This window comes from Aedes aegypti, chromosome 3, assembly GCF_002204515.2.
Source record: "Aedes aegypti strain LVP_AGWG chromosome 3, AaegL5.0 Primary Assembly, whole genome shotgun sequence".
Classification (NCBI taxonomy): domain Eukaryota; kingdom Metazoa; phylum Arthropoda; class Insecta; order Diptera; family Culicidae; genus Aedes; species Aedes aegypti.
In genome coordinates this window covers 253,357,363-253,381,066 of record NC_035109.1, presented here as the reverse complement: position 1 = coordinate 253,381,066, position 23,704 = coordinate 253,357,363, and the positions used below count along the sequence as shown (strand labels likewise).

General features: G+C 35.8%; 1 protein-coding gene across 1 annotated transcript; it reads right to left on the bottom strand.

The window, feature by feature from the left end:
* Positions 1 to 6,550: 6,550 nt before the first annotated feature.
* Positions 6,551 to 18,378, bottom strand: LOC110678723. Its single transcript, XM_021851970.1, has 2 exons — positions 17,668 to 18,378; positions 6,551 to 7,816 (listed from the first exon to the last, which is right to left on the bottom strand). The coding sequence occupies exons 1-2, from the start codon at positions 18,313 to 18,315 to the stop codon at positions 6,584 to 6,586; spliced, it is 1,881 nt and encodes a 626-aa protein (XP_021707662.1). The 5' UTR covers positions 18,316 to 18,378; the 3' UTR covers positions 6,551 to 6,583.
* Between the last annotated feature and the right edge of the window lie 5,326 nt (positions 18,379 to 23,704).

The following is a 23,704-nucleotide window of genomic DNA, read 5'->3' as shown; positions in this document are numbered from 1 at the left end:
AGCATTATAAGCATTATAAGCATTATAAGCATTATTATTCTTATTATAAAATATTTTTTTACTGAATGATATTGCATGATGAAGCAGTGGAAATAGTATATTCATCAAATACATCACCATAGCCAAGTTAAAATCTAGCATTTAACTTGGCTATGGTGATGTATTTGATGAATATACTATTTCCACTGCTTCATCATGCAATAACACGATTAAGAAAAGCTACACGCCTTTGAAACCAAACTCGAGATACAAGCAATACCCGAAAAATCGATCCAGAAACAAAGGTGCAGCGAGATGAATAGACGACTTCTATTTGTACTAGAGTGAAATGGACCAACAAGATTAACTAGAAAACTTACTTAAAATTTAAGCTAACCCAAAGATTTGAATCCCATACATTTAGAAATTCTATTTTGGAAACCCACATTTTCTTCTTTCTTTTGCATTAACTTGGTAAAAAACATTGAATACAAGAATTACTTGCAACATAACTAGTATGCAACTAGATTACTTTTTATGTTGCACAAGAAGCTTTCGAAGTTTATAAAATTTAACGCTAGGGGACTTTCTTCTTGATCATTGATTATTTGTAATTTATAAAATATATTTTTGTACTTCTTCTTCTTTCTGGCGTTACGTCCCAACTGGGACAAAGCCTGCTTCTCAGCTAAGTGTTTTTATGAGCACTTCCACAGTTTTTAACTGAAAGCTTTCTTTGCCGATTGACAATTTTTGCATGTGTATATCGTGTGGCAGCTACGAGGATACTTTATGCCCTGGGAATCGAGAAAATTATCTTTAAGGAAAATCCTTGATCAGCGGGATTCGAACCCACGACCCTCAGCATGGTCATGCTGAATAGCTGCGCGTTTACTGCTACGGCTATATGGGCCCCACATATTTTTGTACACACATTAAAATTAATGGAAAAATGGAATAATACTTTTCGGAGCACATGTAAATGATACCATGGAAAATGAACTTATTGGATTGACAAATAATTTCCAAAATAGAGGGATTATTTGCAAGATTGATAATGCAGAAAATGGACTTTTTTGATATTAAACGTTGTTATATGATTATTGCTACAAGTTTTAAAGGAGTTTTAATCAGGCATTACATTTGATCTAATTTTTCGATCTTCTGAGCGAGATATGGATCGAATAACAAGATATTATCTTAAAGCTCTTTGATCGATTTTTAACCTAGATCTCTGGTTCATGTGATCATAGATACAATCTTTGTACCTTAGCAAACTGTGCGAAAAAAAGCTCGATCAGTGTCATTGTTTGTCATTCAAAACATAGCTACGACTTTCTGGAACATCATTCGTAAATTTCCAGTAGAGTATAAGTTAAAAATACGTATTTAAAAAAAATACAAACATTAATTTCTTTTTGTAGGGTCCGCAGCCGTCTACTTCATTGAGGGCTCTGCTACAATGTTGCGAAAGATATATCGGAAACTCAAATGTGATGTATTTCGAATGATGTGATTCAGCAAAGGACGCAACTAACCTTTCTTCCTTAAATTATGATTTCATAACATTATCAAATATGTACTCTTGCTATGAAAATGTCATCAGTTGTTGAATTCCACAATAAATGGGCTTTTATGTAAATTCAACTTATATATTTCAACACCTTTTTTTAATATTATCTTGTTTTGCTTTGAGAGGAACTAAAGGACGCACGGATGTTCCCTTAGCACAGCGGTTTTCAGGCCACAAATGCGAAAACTAAATTAATGTTTTGCACTTATCGCCTTGGATTTCGTTACTTTTTGTAGAAGACGCTCTCAAAATGTGTATACTCAATTTCATAGGCGTGGAGCGAAAATTTCACGACAATTTATGAAAGATTAAATATCTCACTGATTCGTTCTACTTTTTGAACTTTAAAGTCGGAAATATTCAATGGAAAACCAAATACAATATAATTTGAATGCCGAGTTGTCACAATTCAACTTAAAGGAGGCTTTTACCCATTTAACAATAGTCGAATTATCCTTCGTACAGAGACACCATTCTGCTGGTTCAATTTTAAGGCCACAGACCCCCCGCCAATTTCTGAAAAACAAATGTGAGGAGAAGGCAATTTCAACGAACTCGCGATCCTGCTATGAAATTTATATGGCAGGATTTACAGAAAGAAATCAAGAAACGTTTTGCACAATTAAAAAACAAAAAATTTGAAAATAAGATTTCTCAGTTGGACCCTGGCTCTAAGCCCTTTTGGAAATTATCTAAAATCTTGAAAAAACCAATTCCAATTGAAAATCAAGTTACTCAGGACGAAAATATTCTCAATCAAAAGAACGTTGTCGAAAATTCCTGGGAGACTGATTTGGAAGAAGTGAGAACTATTATTTAAAAATTCTAAATTATGAAAGCTCTTGGCGATGATGGAATTTTCTACATCCTCGTCAAGAAACTTCCAGAAAATAGCTTATCATTTTTAGTTCATATATTTAACGAATGTTTTCAATTAGCATATTTTCCTGACAAATGGAAAAATGCTAAGGTTGTTCCAATTTTAAAACCAGACAAAAATCTTGCAGAAGCTTCTAGCTATCGTCCAATCAGTTTGCTTTCCTCCATCAGTTAACTTTTTGAATAGTTTATTTTGAACAGAATAATGGCCCACATCAACGAAAATTTTATTTTTGCCAATGAACAGTTTAAATTCCGCCATGGACATTCGACCACTCATCAACTTTTACGTGTAACAAATTTGATCCGTTCCAACAAATCTGAAGGCTATTCTACTGGTCTTGATCTTCTAGACATAGAAAAAGCATTCGACAGTGTTTTCATGAAGGTTTGATCGTAAAATTGAAAAACTTTAATTTTCCAACATACATTGTTAGAATAATTCGAAGTTATCTGTCAAATCGTACACTTCAGGTTAATTATCAGAACTCCAGATCTGAAAGACTTCCTGTAAGAGCTGGTGTTCCTCAAGGAAGCATTTTGGGACCAATATTATACAATATTATCACATCTGACTTACCTGAGCTAACTCAGGGATGTCAAAAATCTTTGATTGCGGATGACACAGGCCTCTCCGCCAAAGGACGAAGCCTGCGAGTCATCTGTAGTCGATTACAAAAAAGTTTGGATATTTTTTCTTCATACATGCAAAAATGGAAGATTTCTCCTAATGCTTCCAAAACTCAACTAATAATATTCCCACATAAACCAAAAGCTCTTTATTTGAAACCTTCAAGTAGACATGTTGTAACGATGAGAGGGGTTCCAATAAATTGGTCAGAGGAAGTTAAGTATCTAGGGCTCATGCTAGATAAGAATTTAACTTTCAAAAATCACATTGAGGGCATTCAAGCCAAATGTAACAAATATGTAAAATGTCTCTATCCCCTTATCTAATCTAATCTAATCTAATCTATGCGCTTGCACAGCCAATATTGAAGAGCATCCTGGAAATACTGGAATTTCTTCTAGTATTTTCTTGTCAGCATTAATAGTTGCAGCATATCAGTGATATGATACAAATACTAAAATGGCCAGGCCCACTGTGCAGACTTGGTTTGGAAGATAACTCAAAAGTCCACGGCAATCAGATTATCCACTTATATTATTTATAAGTAAAATGTCTCTATCCCCTTATTGATAGAAAATCAAAACATTGTCTTAAGAACAAGCTTTTGATATTCAAAAAAAATTTCAGGCCAGCCATGTTGTATGCTGTACCAATATGGACTAGCTGTTGTAATACCAGGAAGAAAGCTCTGCAGCGAATTCAAAACAAAATTTTGAAAATGATTATGAAGCTTCCTCCCTTGTATAGTACCAATGAGCTATAGAATATCCAATGTTGAAATATTGGAACAAATTTCAAATAAAATAATTAATGATTTCTGGCAAAAATCGTTACAATCTTCTATTGAAACGATTAATGCGTTGTATATTTAGGTTAAGTAAGGTTAGGTAGATTAAAAACGTGTTTTTTCTCTTATAAGCAGATGAAATCATCTTACATGTAAAAAATCTGAACTGCTACGGCAAATGAAATGTAATATGTTGTTAACAAAATGTTAATAAAATCTTGAATTTGTTTTACCAAATTATGATAGTGTTGTCTAATAACACAGAACACCTAGATATTAGAAATGAATGTAATGTTTGGAATGATACTAATAAGGAGTTAAAAAAACTGTTGACTAAACTTGACTTTCAAAACCATTTTGGCGAAGACTCCAACTTTTTATATATTATTGCTGTGTGCTTTTGAAATGCAAATTTCAAATGCGGGGACACCAAATGCGGTAAGATTTTTAACAAGGAAGGCGATGTCAAAGTTTGATTTTCTTTGCTGGGTTGGTGGTGATATGGATCATGGTTGCTAAGTATCCTTTGGTTACTTTGTGTTACCGCGTATGAAGCCCAATTAGGCTGGATTTGCATGTCAAACGCAAACAGCAATACCTGGAGGAAATCGAGTTACTTCTGATTAAATTCTGGAAAATCTTGGGACAATACAATTTTCAAATTTTTGTTATTTCTATATGAATTTTTAGTTTAATTCAAAAATTCTTGATACATTGTGCGAGAAAGATCAAAAGTCAGAAATAGTACTTTACGCAACAAGCTGCAAAATGATGGGTTTTAAAGCTCGAGTCGTACATTTATCTAACGAGGCTGACCGAGTATGGCAATCTCGTAGAAGACTGCTTGAGGGTATCAGAAATCATATCGCGATGGGATGCATTAATCATTATTTTTGCAATATCTGAAAATTGTTGTGTAATGATTCATAACGTAATTCAATACGATTGCGTAATGAAAATAGCATAACGTAATAGTCATAGTGCAACTGATTTTTTACAATTTCTCATCGTAACAGGCTGTTTTTCATCACACCAATCTGTCATGAAACGGCCTATTTTCCTGTACTGAGTTATGCAATGCGGTAATAGTCATTACGCAATTGAAATCAGTTGTGTGATGAATATTACACAACGCCTTTTCGTTCGCCTTATTGTTTTGAGTTGCGTAATGAATCATTGCATAACACATTTCAGAAATTGCTAAATAATGATGGATGTATTCCAATATGATTTGTGATACCCTCAAGTGGTCTTCTACCAATTTGCAAAAAATGTTGGACATAACTTGTTGCAGAACTCGATTTTTACAGCTCTCATCGTAATAACTTGGCAATCCTCGTTGGACAAATGTACAACACGTGCTGTAAAAATCATCTTTCTGAAACTTGTTGCGTAATCAACTATTACGTAACAAGTTGCAGAATGATGATTTTTAATGCACGAGACGTACATTTATCCAACGAGGCTTGCCAAGTCGGAGAATCACGACGAGTGCCTTTAAAATCAGGTTCTGCAATGAGTAACGTACAACATTTTTTGAAATTTCGTGAAAGACCACTTGAAGGTCTCAGAAATCATACCGAGATACATTAAATAGTGTTTTGAAATTTCTGGAAATAGTTTCTTAATGAAACATTACGCACCCAAAATAATTTCGTAATGAAAAGGCGTTGTGTAATAATCATTACGACATTGAATAATTCAGTGCAGGAAAGTAGGCCGTTGCATGTCAGTTTTTTGCGAAAAACAAAAACTATTACGATGATAAATTGAAAAAAAAAACAACATCGGTGTCTTGTTTAGGACTCGATGTAGACATTGTAAATACTCCCAGAAAGGATTTCTGGAATTAACATTGAAATGAATGTCGAAAAAAGTCTTTGAAGAATTCAGCGAAAAATATATACAGTCAACCCTCCATGAGTCGATATTGAAGGGACCATCGACTCATGGAAATATCGAGTCATGGAACAGCAATGCCATGGAAAGCTGGTTGAGGGGACCATCATAGTAACCATAAAATTTGATGTTTAGTATGGTTCCATGAGTCGATATCGAGTTATGGAACATCGACTCATGGAGGTTTAACTGTAGTGGAATCTAAACAGGAATATCAGAAGGGTACTGAAATAAGCTAGCCTTGGGCTGCAAATCTTGTTAATAAAGATAAAAATAATAATAATAAGAATAATATCAGAAGGGATCCATGACAAATGTGTGAAGATATCCCTTTTCGGTTTCCTTGAAGAATTAATTTCTAGATAATTTAGCAAATGTCAAAAACCTTTTGAACTTCACAACAGTTTATTTTCAACTCCTGATCTTGCGGACTATTGATAAAACCTTCCATTAATCTTCTATGATCTTTTGCAGAAGTCTGACTCTTATTCGAACTCCAAGAACTGTTTAGAAAAATGTCTCACCTTGTTGAGTAAACAACTAGTGTACAATCATAAATTGAACATGAATGGTATAATATCTATATTAAAGTTTTAGGCCAATTTGAAGTGAAGATGCCATGTTTAAAATCTTCATGATCCTAAATGTAGTAAAAAACGGAACAATTTGAAAACTTTACCGTTCGGTCACTCACTGGTGGTGGTCCATTGCTGTCGGATCGCTGTCTCAGTACTGGTTTTGTAGTTTAGAACCCTTGATAAATCTGATGAACTTTCAAGAATCTAAAAAATCAAAACTATTCTTACCGTTCTTAGGGAATCACAAACCGTTCAATTTATTGAAGAAAATTATCGTAAACTTCAGACTCTGGTAAACTTTGTCTTTCCCTTTCAGCTTTAGCTACTCTTTCTTCTGCGAGTTTGTGCATTCCTAACAGTAGATGCGGATGCGGTTCGATTAGTTTTTGAAAAGATTCGTACGTCAACCTGTAGATCTCACAGTTTTCCAGAGCCTCTATAGTTGCTGTCCGTTGGTTTCCTTTGTTCAATACTGACATTTCTCCAAAATGAGCGCCATCGATCAAATGGCCCAGTTCAACACCCTGTGCAGAATAGACCGCCGCAGTTCCGTATGCTATGAAAAACATTGAATCGCCTTGAGTACCGGCTTCAATGAGTTTATCTCCTTCCAAATGAATTTCAAAATGCAGATTGTCTACAATGTCTTCTATGATGGCTCTCGGTAAACCTCGAAACATCTCCACATATCGGAGTAAATGATAGCAATTGTCCATTTGTATGCTTCTTCTCAAGTTATCGGACATGGTTTTCAAAATGGCCGTAGAGTTGAAATAGTGCCTTCTGTACCGACAGTTTAAATGGCGTAGCATTCTACTCTTGAAATCATCGCTTAGCCGTTTGTTGAATGCATACGCTCGTATTTCGTTCACAAACTCCTCATACTTTGTCTGACTCATCTCAGACGACACAATCAATCGAACCATACTCAGCAAAATGTAGGTGAACCAAATCCAACCGCCCAGCAGAAGAAACGAAGTCAAAATATTGTTAATGAAATGCAATCCGGCATCTTCATCTCTTCCGGCTTGCAGACAAATCTTTACAGTAGACTTCATACTGCCCAGGTATCTCTCGAAGATAGTTGCGTTCCTGCGGATATCATCAAGCTTCATCAGAACGAAGTTCCGATCTACAATTCTTTTATCTATCGGACGATTCTTGAAATAATAGCGCACGTACATTTCAAAATTTGGCGGATCAACGATCATTCGGCCTTGTGATACTGGATAGTGAACAAAATCTTCATGTCGATAGTGTCGCCAATACACATCGACGAGAAAATGACCGACGCTAAATTTTTCATCCTGAATACCTTGCCGTGACAAACCCAACACGTCACTTTCGCTGCTCTTCGGTTCCATTACGATGGTCAGCTCGGGAAGAATGTATCTCAAACAAGCACTCCAATGCAGCACGTAGATAGTATTCATCACCAGCTTCATGAGGAGAATCTTTTTCTCGCCAATCCGTAAGATTGTTGGGATTATCTGAAATTATGAATCATATTAATTGACGATAGTTCTGCTCACAATAAAGGCTCCCTCAAATTAACGTGAATTTTTCTAGCGACAGCACCAAAAAATCGCAGAGATTTCGTTGTTGAGTCGCTGCAAGCACTGTTATATGGAACTATCTGGACTGACGCGACGAAAATCGCTGCGAAATCGCGTCACTGTGGCTTAGACACGATCATCAAATTTTGCATGCAGCAAAACATCAGCGAAATCGCGTCGATTTTTGTCGCTCTCACCGTAAAAAAAATCAAGTTGATTTGGGGAGCAAGTCTCTCTGAAACCAGGTAGCCATCGGCATACTTTGTTAGAATTCTCGCTGCACTTTACTGTGTACAATACCTACAATGATTTGTAAAAATTTGGGTTTACCCCCTTAAAAACATAACAATAAGATAAAAATTGGTTTAGTCCATATCTCTGTGATTACATGTCTAATTGAATGTCATTAGAATTGTAATCTTATATTCTATCACGAAATTTTGGCGGAAAATATGAAAACTATAAAAAATCAACGAAACAGTTCTAGCCATCGTGCTAAAGTTGGGGATGACCTGAGCCGCACGCACATCATTTTTGTCAATTTTTCTGTCATTTTTCAACCGATTTTAATAGATCATTGCTCTTTCAAACGCAAATAATGGCGCGCACATGATTGGTATGAGTTATTCACCTCGTTTGTCCCACGGTGTTTCATTTCCCTTTGTTATCAAAACAAAAACAGCCATTAAAACTTTAAACGCCAGATGATTTACACACCTTTTTTAAACCTGCAGGCAGATAAAAAAAAATCCTTAGTGAAGTGTATAAGTTACGCCCTTTTTAAGGCGTTTTTATTGACGATGGTGTGCTTGCTTTATGCTTCTGTTTCAAATAAGTAAAATATGTCAATACATATCTTGATGACCGTACAATTCGTGATTGCTACTCCGTGATTGACCAGAATAATCGAAGTTGCACAAGGAACTAACAGATGTAGCTTGGGAGTAACTTTCCATCTTCAATTTACACTTTCGAGAATCCCAAATATTAAAAAGTCAATAGGATAATGAGGGTGACATCCATTGCTACTAGAGACCGAGATCACGGATTTCGTTGTTGTGTCGCTGCAAGCATTCTCATATGAAACCATCTAGACGCTGCGAAATCGCGTTGCTGTGGCTTAAACATGCTCATGAAACTATGCATGCAGCGAAACATCAGCGTAATCACTGCGATTGTTTGTCGCTGTCGCCGAAAATAATCGCGTTGATTTGGGAGAGCCTTAATTGAAGCTTCATTAATCCCATCACTTACCAAGGTGAATCCAGATTGTGTAACTTCTAACTTCTTCTCTTTAACAAAAACTTTTTACCGTCACAACCATGAAGATGCAGAGGTTTACTCTGTCTTTAGTAACAATGGATGTCATACTTACATTCCTTCCCTTTCCCGATGACCACAAAGACGTCGCCGGCACTATTATTGACTTTAAAATGTTTTAAATTCTCGAAATTGCAAATTGTAAATGTTAGGCTACTCTCAAGCTGCGTCTGTTGGTTCCTAGTGAAATTCTAATTATTCTGGTCAATCACGGAGTAGCAACTACGAACTGTACGGCATCAATGTTCATGCTCCGATTTGAACTCAAGATAAGATAAAAAATAGTCCATTGCACGATAACGTCATGAAAAATCTCTCCTACGGGAAATTAGAAAACAACTGTGCCAATACCTTTCAAATTTACCAGATAGAGATATTTTTCTTAATATTCTAGGAAAGTGAAAAGAAAAAAATCGTCGTTAAATAGTTTATTGAGGGCAGGTAAAGCGAAGCTCATTAAAAGTACACGGAGCCACAAATCAACCCAACTTTGACTTCTTTTGACGTAATTCGGCTCTTCCGTGGGATAACCCAAATTTGGGTAAACTGACATATACCTATCATTAGGTTGTTTTCATTTGACAACGGCAAAACAAACAACTCAGTGCAAAAAAATATCTACCCAGCGTTAGCTTTCGAAGTCTCCGTGATGGGTAAAAACAATTTAACGTTGGGTAAACTCGAAAGAACCCAAATTTAGCTTATTCCATTGAACTTCGACGATGGGTCGGTGCATCTCTCTCTGTTTTTGACAACATTGCTGTTGCAAGAGAGGCAAAACAACCCAACCGTGGGTAAAAACTAAATGCAGTTTACCAAAATTTGAGTAAAAAGAACTTATTTTTTAGGTAGTCTGATTTCTCCGTGTACGGTACAAATTTGAATGACAAAAAAAAATAATAAAAGTGTGAGCATTTGCAGAGTTTGATTTCACATACCTGAACAAGGTACACCGTGATTTTATTCACAATTCAAAAAATAATTTTTATTTTAACTCTGGTTTTTCAACTTTATAAATTAGCATAGTTGACAAATGTTTGCCACCACTTCACATTTTGTCGCATACCAATACGATTTCTTTTAGAAGCCACAAACGTTAATGCTTCCGGTGGAAGTATCCGAACGGCTCTTAGTTGGAAGCACCACACTAGACAATTCGGATAACTAACTTCTCGAAAAATTTTCCTGAGGGAGCAGGAATCGAATCCACACTCCTCTACATGATGCGGTTAATTGACTGAAGACACAAACCGCACGGCCACGAACCATATTTGTGATTGAGTTGAGTCCTGATACACATATGTACATACTAGCGACTACACTAATGTATATTACTACACACGGCTTTACTAGCTCGTAGGTTCAGGCTAGATATGGGCAAAATAGCTCGTTTTAGTAAACGGATCCGATCCGAATCACTTATTTCAGTGAACCGGATCTTTTGAACGGTTCAGTAGCTCAACGGCTTGCAAAGGAAGAGCGAAAGAAATAAAAAAGCGCTTCACATACGTCGTACCATTCGTTTATTTCGCTCTCTCATTTTTCGTATATTCTTTTCCGAACTCACGATTATTCGGCAGATTTCTCCTACCAGAGCTAAGAAGAAGAAGAAAAGAGTGCTTTGCTCAGGGATACCATGTCAATTTTTTTTTAAAGTCTGGAAGATTCTGAAATTTTTGTCTGGAAAAGTCTGGATCTCCTATGTCGTTAATGGAGAACCTTACAAATTTATTACAAAACCTTACAATCCAGTACAAAATTTTATCTAGATCTGGATTTTTGTAATACGGGAGCTCAAAAGTCTGGAATATTCCAGACATATCTGGCAGGTTAGCAACGATGAATTTGACATTCACACTATCTTTTATACTGGCAGATGTATGCATGTGGGCGGGGCCAAACATTGTGGGCAAAATAGAGTGCGGAGCTGCAACAAACTGTGTTTGCATGTGTGCCGTGGCGCGCAAAGCAAGGTACGTGTTAAACGTTATAAAAAAGCCGAGAAACACACAAAGGAAAATAGGAGAAAGGAATTGATTCGTTCATTTTGTGGGTCAGTTTTTGTCTGATCCGTGCTTATCAAATGAACCGACTCTCATAAAAAAGAGCCACGAATCATTCATTTTTTTAGCTATCCGTATCTTTTGAATGGCTCTGATTCTTTTTGCTCATTTCTATTTTACGCTTGTATGAGCACCTAAGCCAAACGAGAGATTAAACTAAAAAAATAATAAAGTGTATTATTTATTTGGAGTCAGTAAGTGTTTCCATTTTACAAAATCATTACTTTTTATAAAGACTAGGCCGGTCTATCATACACGGTGTTAAGTATTATAGAAGCACAAATATTGAAAATTTCTTGGGAAATCTACCTTATAAATTGTCAACCAATCAACGACGATTAGCGAATAAAGGACAACAAAATGTTTAATATAACTTGTACGTAGTAGGTACATATACAAATTATATTTCGAACACCAGAACTTATTTTTTCAATTGATAAAGATTGTCATGTTGAAAATGAAGTTGTTAAATACCGTTTTGTCTCAAATTCCGAACAGACTCATATTCCGAACACTCGGTTTTTGTATGGCGATTTGGTTGAAATGTTTCGCTGAAATATGTCATCAAATTACCAGGAAATAGCAGCCAATTGCAATTCAATTTTAACGTCTTCCAATCTATTTTATACCTCAGGAGCAGTGATGATTCTCTAGTTTAACGCCAGTAGAACTAGCTCAGATGAATTTATTTGCGAAATTATTCATTCGCATACGTTTTATTCGTGCTGTTCGGAATTTGAATCAAGGTGCTCGGAATATGAGACAGAATTAACACAGTGTTTGGCATTTGAAGCAAAATGTTGTTTTAGACTGTTAGGGAAAAACAATACTAAACATATTAAAAATAACAATTTTATCACCAAACCCAACAGCTAACAGTTAGATTTTGTGAAGAAATTAAAATTTTCACCAACATCAGCTAATTTATGGCTATCAGATGCATTTGAAGTCACTGCTGGCCTTAAGTGTTCGGAATATGAATCAAAACGGTAATCACAAAATGAAATCGGCTCCGTAATGCCTTATAGAATTTGAGCCAGCACATAATCGGTTAATTACTGTAAATTCCTCCAAAATTTAATGATATTATATAATTGAAAACATTTCAAACCATCTTCCGGTTGTTGTTGTTGTTGTTTGAGGGGGAATTTAACCCGAAGGTCATTCGTCCCTATCTTCCGGTATTGGAAAACATTTTTAAAATTAATTAAAATTAATTGCCCTACCGGTGGAACAAATGTTCACAGACTGAAACACAAAATATCGGTTCTTTTATGCCAGACATACTTCATACCGGCCATAATTTTAAAGTTACACATAAAATATTCATCATAAATTGCCCAAAATAGGCTTATTTGCAGTATTTCGCAAAACTAAGTGAAAACATGCATTTTTATGACTTTTTCCACAATCAGGCAGATTTTAATTAATTTGAGAAATATTTTGCTATAAATATTTTTAAAACATTTTTTGACATGAAGGTCATGAGCTATTTATCTAAGTACCATTGATACACAGCTTGATTTTGTTCAAAAAATGATCGAAATAATTAGTTTTGCTTAAAATTTGAGCTCCCCTGCGCCTATAGTAAACCTATTGTTCCTATAGTAGCACTATTGAGAGAAACTATTTTTTATTATACGAAATAATTGATGAATTAAGAACTTTTTAATAAAAAAATATAATAATTGATCAATTAAGAACTTTTTTAACGGTTTTTTGTTCTTAGCTATGCGGCTATGGGTACATCGACCCTATGGGTCGAACTTTTGCTCCGCGAATTCGAACTTTTGCCCCACTTTTAGCCAAAAATAATTTCAAACTATTTATGCAAAATCTAATTTTTAACCTATTCATATAATTTTGGCCTACTTTGTACGAGAATCCGAAAATTAGCACAAAATTCTTATAGGTTGAAAATTAGTGCTTTCCCCATGTATCTCACAGTATCCTTATGACAGGCAAAGAATCGTTCTTATATTATGTTATCTTTATTTGAATAAGATGATATCGTTATTTGGTTCCATGTAATGATGGTCGATCGAAAATAACAATTTTCTTGCCTTAGACAACAAATAGCCATAACATTTTCAAATCTTATTAGATTTTTATAATATTTGGATTGAAAGTCTCTTACTTGCATAACAGTCGAACAATGATTACATTTATAACTTTTGTTTTGAATTGAGCTATGAGGAAGAAACTTTTGCCCCACTTTACTCTATATTTATGTAATTCTGACCCTGAATGAGCCATTTCAAATAGCTATGTCTATCACAATTGTTCAGCTTCGTCCCAAAAGGGATATACAAATATTGCAAAATTTAATAGCTGAGAATCGTGCTCTTTTTTCATCTAGTAGCGACGTAGTGTCAAGAAAAACATGTTAACTTAGTGATTTTTCAACGAAAGCCACATGATTCAACACGGTGTTGTGAAAAACTCAAATTCTCATAACTCACGCTTGAGATTTTTCATGCGTGAGTTGTTAATCACGCAACTCACCAGTCATAAAATCATGGATGAGTTGGGTCATCCTTTAACTCATTGCCTCGTATTTCCTCAGTTTTCTCGCACAAAGCAATGTTTTCTTGTAGTTCTTGTAGAATTATAGTAATCCTTTCTAACGTAAACAACAACATTTGATTTTCACGAGTTTATGGGGAGTTTTATGTATGAATCATTTTTGACGGCTTGGGTTTGATTGAGTGTTTTTGCATCAAAATCTCAAGCATGAGAATTGCGAAGCAGATCTTCAATGAGTTTTCTCTCAAGGGAGAGCTCATTGATTGAGATTTGAGTGTAAGTCTATCAACACTGACACAAGACAATGAACGCAAGATGAAAAACTCATTCTATTGCTTAAAACTGAGATGGCGTCAAAATCCAAAATGGCTCCAATCCAATTTGCCCCAAATCATAGCCATATTCTTTACTCGACTCGATCAAAGAACCAGCGATTGAAAATTTGTTACTTATTTTGTACACTCCCGTGCAAAAGTTTGGGTTCACCCCCTCAAAAACATACAAAAGTGTTCTGTCCATATCTCTGTGATTACAAGTCCAATTCAAACTCTTTAAGCCGCATTCGAAAGGCAAAGAGTTATTCTTACTTTGTATGTTTTTTTCCAAAAACATTTTTTTAATTTTGTATACTAAATTTATACTTAAAGTTGTAACATTTTTCAAAAAACACACTGAAAAATCATATCTAATTTCCTCAGCATTGGGTCGACCAAAATTTTAAATCAAAGTGTCATTAGAATCGTAATCTTATATTCTTTGATGAGACACCACGAAATTTTGGCGGAAAAATCTGGAAAGTATTCAAAATCAATGAAACAGTCAGTCAAGTCATCGTGCAAAAGTTTGGGTTCACCCCTCAGTATGATGCAAATCGTGCAAAAGTTTGGGTTCATCTGAACCACACGCACATCATTTTTGTCAATATCTCTGCCATTTTTCAACCGATTTTAATAGTTTAAAGCTTTTTTGAGCGCAAATAATGGCGCGTACATGATTGGTTTGAGATTTCACAGATTTAAGTAAGTTAAGGTGAACCCAAACTTTTGCACGATACACCATAATGAGGGGTGAACCCAAACTTTTGCACGATGACTTGACTGACTGTTTCATTGATTTTGAATACTTTTCAGATTTTTCCGCCAACATTTCATGAGTGCTCTTCAAAGAATATAAGATTGCGATTCTAATGACACCTTGTTTTAAAATTTTGGTCGATCCAATGCTGAGGAAATTAGTAATGTTTTTTCAGTGTGTTTTTTGAAAAATGTCACAATTTTAAGTACATATTTAGTATACAAAGTTCAAAGAATGTTTTTGGAAAAATACATACGAAGTAAGAATAACTCTTTGCCTTTGGAATGCGGCTTAAAGAGTTTGAATTGGACGTGTAATCACAGAGATATGGACAGAACACTTTTGCTTTCTTTTAGAGGGTGAACCCAAACTTATGCACGGGAGTGTACATAAAAAAAGAATATTAGCATTGATTACGAAATATGGACTTTGATACACTTTTATAACGAATGACAAGAACATTAATGGCATAATTGATACATAGACAACGATTTTGAAAACAAATTTTTAGATAGTATAAATCAACTCAATACTAAAATTGATCATAAAATAACATCAATGAGCCAAGCTTACGGTTATGAAACGCAACCAAAATATAATTTTTATCCATATTGTTAAATATTGCATCCATAACTAGTACACCTACATTACCTAGGATATTTAAACAAATCATTTTTAGCGAACATTAAAGTGTGTGTCAATGGCGGTCTATTTTCATACATATATCTCAATTTTAGGCATGCTGTAACTTTATTTCTCTCTGACCGAGCATTTGGCATAGATTTTTTTCAGAGGACTACAAATTTGCTCATTTTAATTTCCTTTTTCGTCTTGGCATTAAAGTCCCCACTGGGACAGAGCCGGCTTCTCAGCTTAGTATTTTTATGAGCACTTCCACAGTTATTAACAGAGAGCTTCCTTTGCCAAAGTTGCCATTTTTGCATGTATAACGTGTGGCAGGTACGTTGATACTCTATGCCCAGGGAAGTCAAGGAAATTTTCATTACGAAAAGATACTGGACCGACCAGGAATCGAACCTAGACACCTTCGGTATGGCTTTGCTTTGTAGCCGCGGACTCTAACCACTTGGCTAAGGAACGCCATTTCCGCGAGTTTTGAATACTTCGAAGCACCTGTTCAATTTGTTGTTAGATATATTTAGTTTTATCTATTTTAATTTATGCTGTATATTGAGTTTGAACATTTGTTTACACATCGTTTCAAAAATTTGCACGCAAGCCACTTTGTTACAACATTTTGCTGAACCACAATTTTCCGAACAAAAATTACTACATTTAAATCTACATGAGTCGATATCTGAAGGGATCATCGTCTCATGAAAATATCGAGTCATGGAACAGAATTGCTTTGAAAAGCTGATTGGGGGGACTATGGAATTTTATTTCAGTACGGTTCCATGAGTCGGTATCGAATCATGAAACATTGACTCATGGAGGTTTCACTGTATTATTTTGAGCAATTGTATCTTGTACAGTGAAATCTCCACGAATCGATGTTCCATGACTCGATATCGACTCATGGAACCATATTAAGGACAAAATGTCATGGTTATTATGATGGACCCCCCAAACAGCTTTCCAAAGCTTTTCTGTTCCATGACTCGATATTTCCATGAGTTGATGGTCCCTTCAGATATCGATTTATAGACATAAATGTTTGACGGTTATTAACTTTTTATCAGGCGCGTCGAAAAATTTCAAATTTTATGATATTGAAATATAGCAAATTTATAGTTTTTTTTATGAAATTTCATGCGGATAGTGCATAGGGATACTACATTGCAGAAACCCAAAGTTTAAGGTGATCACCTTTACGAGGTGCGTTACGGGGTAAGATCTACCATATTGTACTCTTGTTGTATCTGTTCTTGTGAATACTTATAAGTTACGGTCGGAACAGTATAAGAGAGTAACAAGCTACTAAGACCCACCTATTTGTCCTAGATGATGAGGAGGTCGAAGTGGAAAAATGGCTCAATCAGCAACTGAGATTGGCTTCAACTCATGAGACAATTTCTTTACGAGTTCCAAAGTTTATCATTCGATATCTAGGAGGGAAACGATTCCGAATCGGTGGAGTAGCGAACTCTTAAATTCTAAAATAAGCTTTCTGTTTCAAGGAATCTAAATGTCTCATGCGATGAAACCTGTTCACAGTTTCAAAAAAACGACTTTGAATCTTATAAGTAGAAGCAATAATTTGATACGCTAGAGTACCGATGCATGGTCAAAATCAGTATCATTCAACCAGCTTGGCCGAACCTGATTAAGGGCCGCGCTTTTGAGAGTTTACTGGTGACAAACTGTTTTCTCCAAAAGGTATAAATAGCGGTATCTTTTTCTAAAGAGGCTCTATGCAAAATGGTAAAGAATGATATTTGTATTAAAAACGACTACTTCATTATTTCTCAATAGTAATGGAGTAGAACGACATGCACTAAACAAAGGACACGGGTATACCACAAAAGATCAAAGAAAACTGGTCGCAGTGGTTCATCCCGAACAGAAACAGAAAACAGAAGGTGATTATAAAACGAAGAGAAACTTTGAATTTTCAAGTGCACAAGACTGGAGAATCTGACAACAGTTCGCGTTGAAAATCAATCTAACTGTTTGCTTACTGGTGCTGACCAATAGGATAAATTTTAAACGCGGACTCCTTTTTGGTTCTCAAGTCTTGTGGTCTTAAAATTTTGAGGTGTGGCTTCGTTGTATATTGACTTTAACATTCCGTATGGAAATCGGCTTTAACTACTGCTATACAATTTTATGCTGGCTTACCTTGAAGTACTTGAATATTTCATGGTATCGAAAGATGTTGATCGTGTACAAGTAGATGATGAAGGCCAGATAAATGTCAACTGAATATCGATAGTAGGCTCGATTGAAAGTATCCAAGAGCAAAATGTAAGGCATCACCCGCAGCAAATCGTAAACCAATCGTCCGTATTTCAAATAGTTTAAGGCGATCCTTTTCGGCTCCAGAACGATCTCATTGGTTTCCTTTATCACGAATCCAGTGATAAACTTCAGCATCACTTCCATCATCAGCACACCACACAAGAGCAAATCAAAACGTATAGCTCCCAAATACTCGTGCTCGTCTTGAAAAATCAAGAAGGTAAAATCGAACGCCAGCATGAGCAGATGAAGGGTCAACGCAACGAACACCACCATATCCCAGTACTGTCGGAAGATACTGAATGGATGAATCACGTACGGCGGATGGCTACCAACTTGCCGTTTGTTTTCGTTCGAAACCTGAGTGTGGCTCTTGAGATAGTTTTTCGTCTCTGGATGATCTGGTGAAGCCAACATTAGGGTTCGGATGAATCGCCGGAGTTTTACCCATCTTGATGTTCCCGGTAGAATTGGAGCCAGGTGGGTTATGGATTGGTGTCTGAGTGTGCAACGATGACCGGCGATCATGACTGAAGGACGAGCGTAAACATTTTTGCAAGTAAAACAAGTAAAACACTACAGTGACAGCCGTTAATCAATGCCTACTGGAATTTGAATTTGATTTGATGTTGATTTTGATGTTTTTATTTTGAATGCCTGTAAAAGTTGGATGGTGCCGAAGCAATAAATTACCGAAGCTAAAACGATCTCTACCCCAATTTACTTACAATTTTTATTGGAGGTTATTCATTGTATTTAAAATAATTCGTCATTAGCTAATACGGCTTGTTTCTCATTTGTTCAACTGTTACACAAATTTGAGAATGCATTGTGCACTGAATCACTGTCGCACAAATGGTCACTTTTTTAGATTTTAAGTCCCTGCTGGAAAGGTCTCATTATGTGTGGTTGGCAAAATTCCATTTCACGAGCTTTACGAAAATCCTTTCCTAAGCTTCGTTGTTCTTGTCTCGTATTCGTTCGAAAATATTTCCCTGTACGTAAGAAGCTTGATAGCTAATAAAGAAGTTGGTTCAAGAAGTTGCAACCATGACGCTGTGGTTAACGTATTCTTGCTTCCATGTAGGACGTCCTTCCAAGTCGTCCATAGAAGCCGAGCATATCAGCTCAATTTAGCACAATCACACTACAAGCTCTTGCAAAAAACGTGGGTGGAATGGGATGCCCAAGAATGTGAGGCCAAGCAAGTGAAAGCGATGTAACTTATTCAAGCACTTGGAAAATGTGTCTTATGCAATAATAAACTTTTGTTTTTTCTTCCATCCACCACGAAACATTAAATTTCATCCATCGCTCGACTTGATTCTAAGAAGGATGATGGCGAGAGAGATGTGCGACATGATCTGTGCTGCAAAAATCTCTCCTCAGACGGCAAATGGCCATGAAGTGGAGGAGGAAAAGTTTATGAAAACTTTTATTGGAGCATTTACACATTTACAAGATTTATACGAAAATAAATACTTTGCACATTACACTCTGGATCTTTGCGGCACTTGCACTGGATGGGGCTCATCGTCTCGGATCTTTTGTGGAAACTGTCTCCATCCTTATCGAAGAGGAGTTTCCGCCTTACTGGCAGCTGTTTTCCGGGTGAGAATTTTTTGTTTTCCGAATGCATCGTTTTTCTACGGCGACGGCGACGGCACTCAAACCTTAGGCTACAAGTGGGGCGGAACAAGAACATGGACCAGAAGTGGCTAAAAGCTGAAAACCATAGCCGGATGCGAAACACAGAGATGAACACCAAGTTTGGTGCAGTTTTTTTTTGTTCGTGTAAAAAGTCTTAGACTCGACGCAACAAACCCTTGTCGAAGTTGGTACAGGAAAAGTGGTATATCCTACTACATTCAGCTGAAGGGAAGCTGTAAGAAATTTTGTCAAACCTTTGGTGTACTTTTTTCTACACGCTTACAAATACCACGGTGTATCAGCATCAGCTACACAAATGCCGTCATGAACAATAAATGAAACTTTTCTCTTAAAAAGTTTATTTGTGTCTTCGCCGGTTTGAGTTATCCTTTCAGGCACTTGCCCTTTCCAAGGCGGGAAAACCTACTTTCTGACTCTTTCGGGCAGTGAATTGTTCTATTATTTTTCGGGTTTTGCATAAAGTTTCACATCATTGATTCAAGGAAAAAATGCTGCTTTTAACGTTTCAGATTTTTTAATGTCATATGTACATTTGTACATGATTAGCTCAAACTCGATCTCTCTGTACATATATGATGATATTGTGGAAAGTTTAACAATACCACACAGCATATAGCATAGTATTGCTATATTAGATAAACAAACCGTATGTTTTTAGAAATTAACTCATCTTTGAATAACATTGTTTAGTAGTAAAGGTGATGGTTCAATCCAATGGACGCAGTGGCTTAACCCTCCCAACAAAAAAAGGTGATGGTTGCTGCAATACTAGTAGTATTTAGAACAATAATTGTGGAGTTCAGTTTAGATATTTGTGTTTATAAGTTAACTCTCCCTTACTCGATACTCTATTGATTTCGAAATAGAGAACCATAGATAAATTCCATCCAGAATGAGTCGAAAATAAGTACCGTAATCCGGGGTACCGTCGATAGGGATGACAATGGGTCTAGGAGGTGAGATTGGGTCAAAACGGAAAAAATATGATTTATGAAATATTTCAGCTTATAATATTGATACTACTAAAATTTATAATTCATATGTTAGAGGACACATTATAACACATAAATAATCACGTACTTTAACCTCTATTGTTCTATTAGTAGAAGGTCTTTTCAAAACACTTCACTCGTATATTCCGGAACCTATTTGACTTTTCCACACAAATATTTTTTTTTCGGTACGGTGTCTACAACATGCAAAATGGGGGTGAGATTGCGTCATGCAAGAACGATTGTGAATGAAGCCACAAGTCCTAATTTTTGACGTTTACGGTGCCTTGTGTACTCTTGCATAATTAAGATGTGTTTATTGTTTCTAAATATAGCATTAACGTATTTCATAAATATTTTTCAGCTGTCAATGGTTTTGCAATCAAATTCTCAAGAACAAGTTATTTCAACTGCAGTGACCCATTGTCACCCCCTCTATGGGGTGAGATTGGGTCATTTTTCATTCGCTTTTAATGGCGTAGTCAATACATATTTTTCTTTCATTTTTTAGACAATTGTTAATGCACCATCAAAGCACACTCACACCAAATTTGAAGTTCATTGGAGTTAAATTGCGAAAGTTATTCAATAAATAATTCAAACATATGCTTTTTTAACCTATTATCACCCCACCCCCAATGACGATATTATTGATCAGCGGGGTAACATTGATCGGAATGACTTATCTCGTTAAAAGTTCGTATCATCATTTACTGATGAAACATTGCCAAAGAATGAATGGCGCTTATCCTTCTTATATTTATGAGGTAATTAAAATTAAGATTTTTGAAAAAAGATCCTTGACTACATGCGTCAATTTTTCAACTTTTCGTAACAACGATTTCAATGGTTAAGGATGATACTGCCAAAGATTCATGTCTCACATAAGTTCTGCAAGCGGTATAACCAAGGAAAATGCAGTTCCCACTAAAAATGGCATCACCAACAATGATTCCGTTGTCGAAACTTTCATAAAAAAGTTCAATTAGGCAACATTAACGAATTACTGTTAAGAATGTAGATTTTCCTTGGGAAATTGCCTACCTTTAGACGTATTTCGCGGTTCGAAGTAATTTTAATTTTAAAATATCTCAAAAAGTATATGACTTGTAAGCGTTTGGTCTTCATATTCGGCTTGAGAAGCCAAGATTTATGTAAGTAACGACATTAACACAATATTAACACACGTTGTTTACATAGGTGATCAATGTTACCCAATATCAGCTGAATAAAAAATAGCCTAAAACAGTTTTTTAAACATGCTTAAATCTTTCAAAAAACAAAATACAGTATATAGTCAAAGCTTGTTGGGTGGCAGTCGTTGTTTCAAAAATATAAAACTTGTAATATTTGCATTTTCAAATGGAATATCCAAGAAATATCAAAAAACTGATCAATTTTCCCCCGGATTACGGAAGTAAAAATATAGTCTGCGATTAACACACCTAGCGCATGACGGCTCACCATAAGGACTGTTCATTTAAGAAAGTGGACACCTAAATATTAGCATTTTGGTGTAAAAATTCCATAAAAACAAATAAAATTTTGTTTCAGTGTGATCTCAAGTGTTTATTTTGACAGCAGACAAAAGTTGACATAAAAAAATTATAAATTCTAAACGATGGGTCGAATTGACATGGCGACTCTCAATTTTTTTCTGCACAAATGATGTACAGAAAAACTGCCGTTCCGAGATTTGGCTTAAATCGCGAACTGTCCAAATTGAATTTTTTCAACGCTGTGGCCAAAACAGATATTCCTGACGACATACGATACATATCCCAACAGAAAAATTTGGGAAAAATGATTCGGTATGGCAAGCAGTTTGCTCCTGCGGTATGAAAGTACTACATATTCCAAGACGGGTTCAATCAACGGCGAAAATTACAGAACTGAATGCATTAAAAAATGGCTTCTGCCCATCTACTGAAAGCATACCATGCCTCCATTGTTTTTGCCAGACCTAGCTCACTATGCTTCAGCTACTTTGGAGATGCTCAAAAAGGAATAAGTCGAATTTGTAGAAAAATGATCGAATCCATCAAATTGGTCAGAACTACGCCTCATTGAAACATATTGGGCAATAATCAAACGGAATCTTAAGAAGGATGGAAGAGAAGCAACCTCCATCGATTTTTTCAAGAAAATGTGGTCAGCAGTTCAAAAAGCAGTTCGAAAAGTTCCGAAATAAGTTGTGCAGAATTTTATGGGAGGTAGAAAAGGAAGAAAAGTAAGAGCATTCTCCAGCAATGCTCAATAAATGTTCAAATTTATGTGAATTTGATCGAAATTACTTTGATTTCCATGTATTTTAGGTAAACTCATGAATTTGTTCGAAAATAAACAGTTTACTGTAAAAAACACGTGTCCACTTTCTTAAATGAACAGTCCTTAGTAGCATGTCCGAAAGAGCTTGAAACCAGGGTTGGGAAAAAATCTGAAATTCATTCTACAGTAGCCAAACAAAGCCAATCGCAGTCAGCGAAGCCAGCGAAGCTCACGCCTATCACTGCTGTAGGCAAAGAGCTTTGAAAATTGCAAAATAGCCGTTGCTAAGGGCAACCCAAAATTACTTTATAAAAATGATCTATTTCCCGCTGCATTTCCCGCATTTAGAGCCTTCAATGACACTAACGATTTGGAAAATTCATGCACCCAAGATAGGCCACTCCATGAGATTCACGTTTTTAAACTACTGTACTGGGAAAGCCACGTGATTTTTGCGAAAGTGTACCAGTTATGGCCATAGTGGTTCCTTATTTGGCCATATGTACAATTTCAATAACTTTCTAATTTGTAATCTTTTAGAATGTTTTGACGTCAAGTTTTATCGTATATCTAACTGCTTAAATACACAAAACCATTTGAAATGTGGAATTATACCAATTATCACGTATGGCGAAATAGGGAACCACTATGGCCATAACTGGTATACTTTCCCTACTATTACCATTCCCAGCACTGCTTGAAACTATTGAGAACCAGAGCTACAATTTACTTTTCATTTATTGATATGCTTTTTGTAATCAAATAGTTATTGAAAGATGCATACCGTTTTGTCTCTAATTCCGAACAGACTCATATTCCGAACACTCAGTTTTCGTATGACGATTGAGTTGAAATGTTCCGCTGAAATATGCCACCAAATAAATTTATTTGCGAAATTATTCATTTGACAACGATTTATTCGTGCTGTTCGGAATTTGAGTCAAAGTGTTCGGAATATGAGACAGAATGAATGTTCAGCATTTGAA